Source organism: Castor canadensis, chromosome 2, assembly GCF_047511655.1.
Source record: "Castor canadensis chromosome 2, mCasCan1.hap1v2, whole genome shotgun sequence".
In the NCBI taxonomy this organism is placed as follows: Eukaryota; Metazoa; Chordata; class Mammalia; order Rodentia; family Castoridae; genus Castor; species Castor canadensis.
The window spans coordinates 191,603,079-191,615,104 of NC_133387.1; the positions used below are offsets into that span (position 1 = coordinate 191,603,079).

The following is a 12,026-nucleotide window of genomic DNA, read 5'->3' on the forward strand; positions in this document are numbered from 1 at the left end:
AGAGAGAAGAATCTGATCTTAACAACATGACTAACCACTTGAGGACCTGGATCAAGCCATACCTAAAGTTGTTGGCCAATTATCTTTTCAGGTGAATGAATGAATGAATGAATGATGAATAAATAAATAAATAAATTCTTTTTCCTTTTTTTTTTTTTAACTTGAGTAAGTTTGGGTTGGGTTTCTTTCCTTTTCAACCAAGAACTCTAGACAATATCACCTTCAATTATTGATAAATAAATTTGAAGCCAGGAGCCATAGAAACTTTACTTTCAATCTGTTCTGGCTTCAGTAGAAATAGACCTTCGCTTACCACTGGCCTACCACTAGAACAATGTGCATGGAGTAGAAAATCCCTAGGCATCCTTCAGCTGTCTTATTCAAGCATTGCTCCAAAAGTCCTTTTTGACTGGTACTGTTAGGTTGCAGCTAGCCATGAGTGATGGATGAGACAGGGTAGCTAGATGAGGAGATAGGAAATTATATTGTCTTAATAAAAAGAGCCAGACTCAGACATCGACACCAGACAGTAGAAACTAGAAAGCCAGAGCAGCTAGTACCCACTCTCACCTCCTTTTAGATGTAAGTTACAAGAACAAGGAGACTTGAGGCTGCATCTGTCTCCTCCGTGAGATGCTAACAAGCTGCAATGCTCCATGGACAGGTAGAGGGGCAAAAAGAATGAAAGGTGTGTCTAGAAAAGAGGTGAAGTCCTAAAGCACACCTAGTCCCTGTGATTTAAATGGGCCTGACTGACATCTCCCTATTTTAGCCTTCATCTTAACCACCCAGATCCAATATCCCTCAGCTCAGAAAAATATAAGACCAGAGACGAGGACCAAGGACTGCCGTTTCCTCCAGGAAAGGGGCAGGAAATGTTGCTCCCTTTTCCCCCCGTTTCTCCCCATTTTTATCCTGTTATACTAAATTCCTTTCCTAATAAACTTTACTATTAGTTTTACTATATTTTCATGTCATGCCTGAATTCTCTCATAGGGCACAAGGACAGAGGTATACAAAAGCACTAAACCTTCTGGTAACCTTTTCTGCATATGACGAGCACGTAATATTTCGTAAAATTTCTTGAGATGTCAAAGATGTGAGATATGGCATTCTCCCCTCTTATCAACAAAAGAAATGGCCCATGTGTGTCCCCAAAAGACGCTCTGCCGTCACATCTGATAGTGAGGAGATTCGGAATGAATCCTCCTGCACGTCAGATGTCCCACTCCTCCTTCATAACCACCTTGGTGTGTCTTATGTGTTAATAGCGTTGGTTAATCACATTTTAATGTTGTAGGCTGAGGTTCATTGTTAGTATGTAATTGAATGGCTCTAAGTGGAAGGAGCTAATTGCCTCTATGAAAATTTGATGTGATTTTGTCAGATGTCCATTTGGATATCAGGAGACCCCTACAGCTGATGGGTTTCATGTGTTTGCTAATTTTCTACAAGAGATTGGATTTTATTAATTTTCCTTGGCCTCAATGTCTAGTTTCACTACACAGAGAAATGCCCGGGTAACAGAAACCCCTCCAAATGGGTGGAGTCCTCGGATATGCTACAATGAAAGGAACTGGTAAAACGCTGAGAACAGCAATAGTAACAGCAACAATCACCAGGACAGGTCAAATAAGAACCTCTTACTTTTTTTACTATAAAAATGTTTATTAGGAGATATTCCTTACATGGAGGGCAGGGGGTCATAGTGACAATTCCAATTAGGCTTCTATTGTTCATTGGTTAGGTCATCCCCATCCCATCCTGTCTCCCCCTCAGTCTCCTTCCCACCCCACTTAAAGAATTGCAAGAGAACCTCTTATTTTAACATTTGGTCTCAGGTTTTGCATCTCTAAAAGGAATTTGAGGGGGTTTAATTTCTATAGTCCTTCTCAGGACCAAAATTTTATGTTCTACAAACCATAATGAGTTTGGTTGCTTTTAAATGCTGTCGCCCTTTACTTAAAAGAAAAATCATTATACCCATTTCCCAGTTGTATACATTGGAGTATCAGCTCAAGGTGTGAGAGCCCACAATAAAAGCAAGATTTTTCACAAGCCAAATAGCACTCTATTCATGCATTTATTCAGTCATTCAGACCATATATACCAGGGTTACTTTTGTGGGGAATACTCCAGAATGTTTTTCCAGAGCCTCCATATTGGAGATATAAAAATCTGGAAGAGCATTCCAGAACCTCAAAGGTACCAGAAATAAATTTTTGGAATAATAAAACAAATATTATATACAAAAACCTATACTGATCAAAATTAATAATAAATCATTGTGACTGGGTGTGGTGGTACACACCTATAATCTCAGTTACTTGGAAGGTGGGGATAAAAGAATCATGGTTTCGGGCCAAACCAGGCAAAATGTTAAGTGAGTTCCTACCTCAGAAACAATCCAGGTGTGAAGGCCACACCTGCGGTCCCAGGTTCTCAGGTGGTGGAGGTAGGAGGATCACAGTCTAAGCACAGTAGGGGTAAGTCGCCAGATCATACCTGAAAAAGAAACTAAAGATAGAGTGACTGGGGCATGGCTCCAGTGTCAGAGCATCGCAGAACAAGGCACTAGGTTCGACCTCCAGTACCAAAAAACAAATAAACAAACTAATGATTAATTTCAAAAACCATACGAAGATTCACAGTGTATCTTCTTAGATAATAAGTAGAATCACACATTTACAAGACACTTTTCTCGGGCCAGAGTTTAATGACCTCCGAAGCTCAAAGACCTGAGAGGAGACCTGTTCATTTCACAGTCAGCACCCTGTGGAAATAACAGGAGGATAGAAAGGCAGAAGTAGTGAATTTTGTATTTCTTAGTTGGTGACATAGTGGAGCTGAATGTAGAACAATATTAAGGGGACACCGATCAATAGTGGATGCTAAGCCATCACTGGAAATTTAATGAGATGGGGAAAAATGTATTTCTAAGAACTATTTTCAGGGTGCTTGCCTATGTGGCTGAAAGAAATATTTTGAAAAGCCATTTGTAATTGGAATGGCCCCTCACCTCTTCAAGTAACACAGATGGGCACAAGAAAGGCAACTAGGTTTGTACAGTGATTTCTCTCTCCTAAATTGAGCACACTTTGGAGCTGATAGGAATTATCAGAGCAGTAAGGAGAAGCTGAGCTCTTCAAGCTACATCCTTTCCTCATGAGCGAGACCCTTGGCCTCTGAGAAGCAAATGTTGAAAGCGTATCACATTGATAGGGCAACAAATTCTTGCACATTCCTGGGATGCACCCATGGTTCAGCCCAGCCCTCCCCCGCACTCCTCCTGGCTCTGAGGAAACAGAGCATAACAGAGAAGGAATCAAATCCTACAAAATTTTATCCCAGGCAGGCAAAGAAACCTCTTCTGCCTCCCATTCCCAGCTAGTTCTGTGACTGCTCACACACCAGAAAGAGAACTAAAGGTGTATGAACTCCATGAGAACAAAACGTTTTTATCATAAACCCTGGATTATGATAAACAGGTCCTAGAGTTAGAACCTTCCTCATTAACGTGAAAAGTTATGTATTAAAACACAATTTACTAAGTTTTAACATCCAGCTTAAGTTTAAACATCAAACTGCTAAAAAGCAAAATGAAAGTGAGAAATCTGAACAATGGGGCATCTCCTCTCTTCCCACCACTGTACTGGGAATTCAGAAATGAAAGAGCACAGCCTTCCCTACACGTCCCTGGAAAGTGCTTTCAGTGGATTTGCTGCTCCTTGGTAATTAAAAAAGTGAACGCAACTGGCTTGCTGTGACAGCTCTGGACCTCCCCAGGTCTATCTTTTTCTCTATATGTAGTGCTTTTCTAGAATGTACCAGAAACTCCCCAGGTCAGAGATTCATTTGTTCAATAAACATGTAACATGATGTAACTGGATAGTACAGCAGGTGCTGGAGATACAAGGATGGATAAGATGAAGCACTTGCCCTTGGGGAGCTCCATCCAAGGCAAGAACAACCTATGTGTTGTGATGAAGGTAGCCAGCAAGGTCGGCAGGGAGAGGAGACAAAACTTGAATAGCTTGATCCCATTCAATGGTGATATTGAACTACATTATACTAAATCCGCTGTGTTCCTTATTTCCTTCATCATCTCAGCCACCCTATTAAGTATTAATAACTCCATTTTATGAGTAATGATATGGAGAAATGTTTAACTTTTTGTTAATAGCAGCTGGTCAGAGAATTCTTCTGTAAGGAGAAAGCAAACTTTGATGAAAAGCATTTGGATAAGCCCATTCATCCAAGTCAAGAAACTCTGCCTCTAAGGCAAATGTACTGCACTGGGCACTAGACTTCCTTCAGAGGGGCACAGAGAGCTGGTTTGCATAACAGAGAGGCAAAATGCTAGATGTCAAGAAAATGGGGAAGAACAGGGTGAAGGCAGCATAGCTCTTCAGGGGGAAAGTGTCCATAGAAGAGCAGAATTCCTGGTGAAGGAGTCAAGTAAGGAAGGAGCACAGAAGAAAAAGCCAGACTGATGGAGATTTTCCTAGAAAAATGCTGCTGGCTGTGAGAGCACCTCTTCCTGTGACCCCACAGATGCTCCATAAACCTGACGTGAAATCAGTGAAGAGCCTGAGATGACCAAGTACTGGAAAAGATTCTGAACACACTGAGGGCAAGGGATGGAGTCTGTTTTGGAATTTAAAGGGGGAGGATGGGATGAACACAGATTAAGCTAAAAGCCAAGGCTCTGCTCCCTTCCGAGGTACAAAAATGTCAAGAGGCCAGAGAACTGTTTCTGCTTCTCCAGGATATGGTGTGAAGGGACACGGTCTCCAGTCTCATGGTTAAGGGCCACTCTTGCTGGGAGAATATGGAGGAGATCCAAATGTCCAACTTCCTGTAAATGAAAGATTTGGGAATTCGAAGGCTGAGATTATAGGAACAGGTGATACGAGCAAAGGATCCTTAGAAAGGCAATATTTCTGGGACCTTGTAAAAAGAAATAAGAAAAAATGAAGGTTCATGATCCCAGCACACTGCATCTTTGTGCAGCAGAAATGCAGAAGTAAATCTCATGGAAAAGTAGAAAAATGGGCTGAGAACCTGAGAGGAGATGGAAACTGGAATTTGGGGTGGGGAGTGAGAAGTTATTTAGCAGTAGAGAAAGAATTACAAGAACCTGTTCTGCACAATATCTTGAATGATATATTTTATAAAATCGGTAGGGACAAGTTTTACTTCCAGGAAAAGATGTGAATTTGTGGTTAAAAGAAGAGGAAACTTTAAGATTGGTTGTACATTTTGATGGGATTCAGTGTGCTATTCCATCCATGCACAGAGCCTTCATGATAACATCCAACCACCCTTCATCCACTCTCATGTCCCTCTTCTGCCTGGCACACTTCCCAGTCCCTGGTGATCACTATTCTACTTTTAGGCCAACCATTTTTTTTGTTTGTTTCCACATATGAGAGACAACATATTTGTGGTACTATTCACAATAGCTAAAATATGGAATCAGCCTAGGTGCCCATCAACAGATGACTCTATAAAAAAATGTGGCATGAGATCAACAGGGAACTCAATTCTTCCCTAGAAAGAGGTTACATGTGACTTTCATACTGAGAAATGGGCTTAGAGAAATTTACACAGTTACCCTGAAAGAAGCTCTCCTGTCTGTTACATTGAGGCATGAAGAAAAGAAATGTGCCATTACCACTGAACTCGTCCCACCTCTGGCCTCTGCTGTGGTGAACCTTACCCTGGGTGCTCAGACCACTCTTGTGTTCATTCCTCTGTAATTATCAGGGCTGCACCAGGGTAAATTTTTTCTCATGCAGATGAAGATGCCTTCCCAGGTTTTTGTAACATAAATCCTGCAGTCTCTTTGAATGTGACCTTTCCACTCCAGAAGGATTTTTATTAATTTGCAACTCAAGCAATGGTCTCTAGGCCCTATATTGCAATTAAGAGCATCAACTGTGTAATTTCAGAACTGCTCTTTAGTGTTCCTGAAACTTCAATATTGAAATGATAGTTCATTTAACTCAAAGAGAACAAAAGCTGCTTCAGCCACACCATACTGAGTGATGGTCCAGCTCACCAGAGAACTAAAACTCCAAGTGTGAGTTCTTAAAGCAGTAACTGACAGTCATGAAATACTTGAATTACTTTATACTCTGTGGTGAAGAAACTCTCCTAGTGAATCTGAAGGGAGGAGGGGGAAGCAGAGATTATAAGTAATGCATTATGCAGGTTCATTCTAGAATATGAATAGCTTTAGAAATCATTACTATGACATATGCTCCAAACCAAGACTTTGCCATTGAATAACGTAATTATCATTCATTAATCTCTTCGAGAATTATGAAAATGTGTTTATGATCAGGATCCCAAGTATGTGCAGCCATAATTATAAGGATAAATTTGTCATTGCAAATAAGCAGATAATCTTCCTGTGTAATGAGCCTCTCTTTTCAAAATGCATTGTGGGAATCTCAAGCAAATGATGCTCCAAACACCATTTGTTACTTCTAAGCTTATTCAATGTGATTAAGCTTAAAAAAAAATAAAATACCTCTTTCACCTCATGCTTTTCCTCTCTTCCTTTGAACTTTTTACTCATGAATTTATTTCAAGCAATTCTGATAATACTGAGTAGAGATCTCAGAGTTTATTTCCCCCCGTCTTCCTTGATACAATTAATGATGACATACAGTCTTCCTGTGGCACACCATAAAAGCAGACAGTATATCCAGGCAGCAGAAAGAAACAAGGACTTTGCACCAAACAATGGTTTGAATTCCTATTTTATCATTTCCTGCAGAAACATTATTTAATCTTTCACAGTCACAGGCTCCTCATCTGTAAAATAGGACTAGAGCAGTTTGAATGATACCATGTTGCTCAACAATAGGAAAACCACCCATTCCAGGTCTTTACACCACTATGTCTCCTGAAGGGTGACAAGGATCAGCAAACATAGAATGCACCTGCCTCCAGCCCCACCTTCACCACCTTGGCTTCTGGCATGGCAAGGACCATAGAAAGGATGGAGGAAGTCTTTAGTTCATACCTAATTCATTTAAATTCTTAGAGCACTCAGAGTCTGGATACTCAGTTTTTACATCATGGGTTAATTGCTTTGTATTTTTCCACTGGGATTAAAGCTGAATTGTGTCTTATGCTGTTTAATAAAAAAAAAATACCTAACATCCCATCAGCAAATTCAACCTATAAACATTTTTGTATATACAGTGTTTCCTTCAGTTTAAATTGTAAATTAGTTGTATTCTTAGGGACATTGGTCTTTCTGTTTTATTGGAAGCCAAAAGTACTGACTTGAATGGAGCAGACATTTTCACCTTTTCCAGCAAAGATCTGGACTGGTAGACTTTCCAGAAGTATAGGCAACTCTGTTTCTATCTTCTTGTCCTAGCAGTCCTGAAAGTAATGGGTTTAACCATGTGGTTGAAACAAGCTCACCACCAATAATAAAAGGTAGAAAAAAGAAATGAAATCCAAGGAGCTTACTTTTAAGAACACAACAGTAAACTACATACAGCACTCATCTTCACAGATCATTGAGCCAACACTTAGTCAATGGCCACATGTAGCTGCAAGGGAATCTCGAAAAGGGAATATCTAGCTATGGTAGGTAGAGAGAAAAGGGAGACCGAGTGTTCGGGGGATTCATTACAAAGAGAAGAAAGGAAGAATAGATTCTAGGGGCAATAACACTTCTTGCCAGTTGCCACATTCTAAATCAGAGGATTTCATATAAAATCCTGAATCATTGGCTTCTTTTTAAAACAGAAGTATTTGATGATACAGGGTTCAAATTCCAATGAAAGAACAATTAGATGGCCTTGAATGTCAACTGTTTCTTTTTAAAGAGAATATGCAATTTAAAATTTTCTATAGACCCATCAGGCTCTTATATCCTGTTACATTTTGTCTCCATTATTCATCCACATCATCTGTCTAGTCCCCATGGGCATCTGAGTTTGCTGTAATGCATCTAGCAAGGTGCTGGCCACCACCTATTGTGCACTCACTGTGTACCAAGCGCTTTTCCTACATTGTCCTATTTTATTATTCTCACAGCAATTTTGCAAGGTAACTTACTTTACTCTGTAGTATAGCTGAGTAAACTAAAACTCAGAGGGGTTGAAAAGACTGCTAAGAGTGTCTAGAAAGACACAAAAAATGCAAACTCTTTGCTTGTTTGTATTTTTTGGCTTACTCAAATATCCATGCTGGGAAGTGGGTGAGAGGGTACACAGAGAGAATATTTTGGCAGGTTTCAATTTAACCATTTTCTTTGGTGAAGCAATTTTCTTCTTTCTTGCCTGTAGCCTCTTTAATACTGAATCTTCTGACAAAAAAAAAAAAAAAACACTTTTAGGTAATTCAAGTTATTAAAGGAGCACACCTTAATATTCTTATACAGAGTGATTTTGAATCACATTGGGGAAGAAGTCATAGGGAAATTCTTACCCCCAAAAGGTCCTAGGGTTTCCACTGAGGGTCAGATTGAGCACCCATCCCCAGCAGTGCCAAATGCACCTTTCACTGTTCTCTCTGCTCCCTTTTCTCTCCTAGCATCCCCTCTTCTATTCGCACCCTGGAGCTATTTCCCTCCCTTCTAGGCCAATCCAAATCCACTCTCTTCCATGAAGTCTTTCTCAACCATAGTGGGCTCCTCCCTTGGCTACCCTCAGCCCTTAGGACTTCAGATTTCACTGCTGACTCTTGGCAACATGTCAATCCTCTAATTTCCCAAAGCAGACAATAAGTATGCAATACAGTTCAGTACCCAACACAGAAAACCCTCAATAAATCCATGGAGACTGACTACTATTATCATATTAGATATTTCTCATTTTTTAAGTCAAATGAAAAACCTTGCATTCTTGGTTTAACACTTTCTGCTTATATCCTTGAAACTTATCGAGTCTGTTATCTCTAATAACTTCACAGTAACCAGTAGTGGTAGAAATAGTGTAAAAGGAGTAAAGAAAAATTTGCCTGGGAATTCAAAGATCAAGTCTTTTGCCTTGGCTCTCTTCCTTTCATTCATTCAACTCATTCATTCATTTTATGAACTTTATTGGACAGGTACTATGTGCCAGGTCTTGAAATGGGCACTAGAAAGGACACAAGAAAACAACAATTACAAGCCAAGGAAGGCTTTGTCAGAAGACTAGAGCACAGACAAGGAATGTCAAAATCAAGCTATATGAAAGAGACTCTCCTCTTCTGTACCTTAGTGTTCTCACATGGCAAGATAGAAATAATTGTTCTACCCTTGCCAGTCTTTATGCAATCAAATGAAGCAAAGTATTGGATTTGTAAGATATCATTATGGAAATTTTCAGTTTTGTTCTCCCACTAGTCTTGACAACCTTCATTAATCTTCGTAGTTCTTACTCTTGTTTACCAAAAAAGTGATTCATAGCTATGTAAAAATTAGTGATAAAGTTAATTAGAATCCAGATTTTTTTAACTCTTATTTTTAAAGCAATTGCTCACTGTTTAACATGAAAGATCACTTTAAATGAGAGAGCAAATACTCAATAGCAATAGACTAAGAAAACAAATATGTACAGAGAACATCCATTTCTTTTTAGATAATGAGTTTGAGATAAAAGCACTTTTAGTCTGGAAGATGGAAGACCAGTTGGCAGTCATGACTCCATCCATTGTGGGTGACTTCTCACAGGGTTGTGCATATCATGGAGATCACAGTGGCAAGAGAGAGCTTGTAATTGTGGAAGGAGGAACACTGACTCTATATCAGGACTTTGGTGAGCATGTACTTTCCACATATGTTTACAAGCATTCCTCACAATATTTCAACGAGGTATATTCATGATTCTCCTCATTTTGCAGAAGAGAAAACTTGTTAGCTTGGGTAGAGAAAACTCTCTTCAAACTCATATCATCAGTGTTAGAATCATCTTCCCCACCACCCCCTTTGTGTGTGCGGGGGAGAGGGGAGAGGTAAGTATTCAAAGTAAAACTTCCACTAATTTTCTTCTCAAAATGTAGAACAGGAAAACAACCCAAAAAAATGTAGTAGACGCTTTCTTCTACTACACTGCAAGCACCCAGCATGTCAGAGCACAATTCTGCAAGAATGGCAAGTAATCAGCACAATAGCAGACATTTCGGGAAAACAGAGCACAGTCCTGCCTCCTGCTATTCGTGACTGGCTCAGAGGAAAACAGAAAGACATGGGGCTCTTGGGTGCCAATCATGTATTGTTGAAAATTGGAAGCTAACACTGACATTCACTCAAAACCCAAAACGACCATGAGTCAGTTCTGACAAGCATAACAAACCCTAGCTACCTACTTTAAGAAACTTTTTAATTTAAAAAAAATTATCATTTAAATCAAAATTGGGTGCTACTAATTGTTCTGTGACTCACTCAAAGAGTGTTTTAGTCATTTTTTAAAAATTTTACTTATTTTTATTTAGTAAACTAAGAATCTTGATTCTACCATAGTTAGAAGCTTGATGTGGAAGGGAAATAAAGAATAATGGAGGAGACAGAAAGGAGATAGATACCTCAGTTCTAATCCTCCCTTTTAAAGTAGAAAAGTCAAACATTTAACAAAGCCACCAAGTTAACAGTCTGACTTGTCTTTTGTGTAATGAAAAGAACCCATGAAGCATTTCCCACTGGGACTATTGAGAGATACCAATCACTCCCCTTTTGTGCAGCGGCTAATCCCTTCCATGCTTGCTCACATTGTAGAGGTCATGTGTTCATGGTAGGCAGCCCTGTCTCCCAAGAGATGCCAAGCCATCCATACTGATACATGGAGCTATGCAGTGTTCCCCTCATCAGTCTTAAACTCTAGAGGACATTGAGGCCTCCAACCTTACTCTTTCCTCAAGAACTGTTGTCTCAATCAACAGACATTCACTGAACAACTACCTCAGGCCAACTACTCTTAATTCAAAGTCTATCTCATCTGTCCAGGAATTTATAGGTTACTGAGACAAAATCATGAAACAAAAAAAATAGAGGTAAGCACATGCAACCATAGGGAAAAAAGAGAGAGAGAGAAGGCAACACCAACCAAATTGTAAGAAATGGTGACAAGGGAAAGTCTAGATAAACTTCTCCAACTAAGATGAGTGATTTGAACCAGGTTACAAAGAATAAGCAAGAATTTTCCATGTATCTGGGACTCTCTCTGGATAGCTGTCCTTATCTCAAACTAGCAAAAATGCTATGTCTTTCTTATTATTGCTTATGTCTTCTCTTCAACAAAGTTGGGGGGAAAAGCAAGGGGTGGGGGGAGAGGGAGGGGGCAGGGGGGAGAAATGACCCAAACAATGTACACACATATGAATAAATAAATAAAAATAAACAAATAAATAAAAGCATATAATCATAGGACAAAAAAGAAAAAAGAATTTTCCATATATTTGTGTTCCTTGCTCACTTATAACATCCCTGAGATAGGACCACATTTTGTTCAAAACTATATTTCCAACAACTGCCATTTTGTCTGAGACATTTACTGAAGGAAGAATGGAAGGAAGGGAGGGATTTATTTTACAGCCATGAAAAGGATATGTATAGCAGACATCCACATAATGGCTCAGTCTCCGTTCTCTGGAATCTGTCCATCTTGCCCATAGGATGGTATTAACATGACAGTATAGTGCAACTACCTGGCCCTTGGACATGGCTGATTGGTTGAAGAATGGGTTGTTGACATGAAATGGACCAGAGTGCCATTTGGGAATTTATGATTGGAACCTAAAAAGACAGTCTTAGCCCCTCTGAATAGTTGAGTATAACTTATAAACTGAGGAGCTGTGGAAGTCAATATCTCCTACCATGTGAACAAGAAGGGAAGGAAGCAAATTCACAAAGAGCAAAGAATGAAGTATGTATGCAGAGATGAGAAATAAGGAGATATGAGACAGCCTGAATTGCTACTGTCTCTCAGGCCCTAGTTCTTGATGCCCAGTTACATTCCTGGAAGACTTTGGGTTCTCCTTATCTCCTCATTTTGCTTTCCAATAAATTTTCTCCATCT

At 39.6% G+C, this 12,026-nt stretch overlaps 1 protein-coding gene across 1 annotated transcript in view; it reads right to left on the bottom strand.

Annotated features, from left to right (window-relative positions):
* Positions 1-2,395: 2,395 nt before the first annotated feature.
* Positions 2,396-12,026, bottom strand: part of Ddx10 (DEAD-box helicase 10) — a 341,323-nt gene continuing 331,692 nt past the window's right edge. The window contains exon 18 of the mRNA XM_074066768.1: positions 2,396-2,505. Within this exon, the coding sequence (XP_073922869.1) occupies positions 2,472-2,505 (34 nt within the window). The 3' untranslated portion in view covers positions 2,396-2,471. The remainder of the gene's footprint in view (positions 2,506-12,026) is intronic.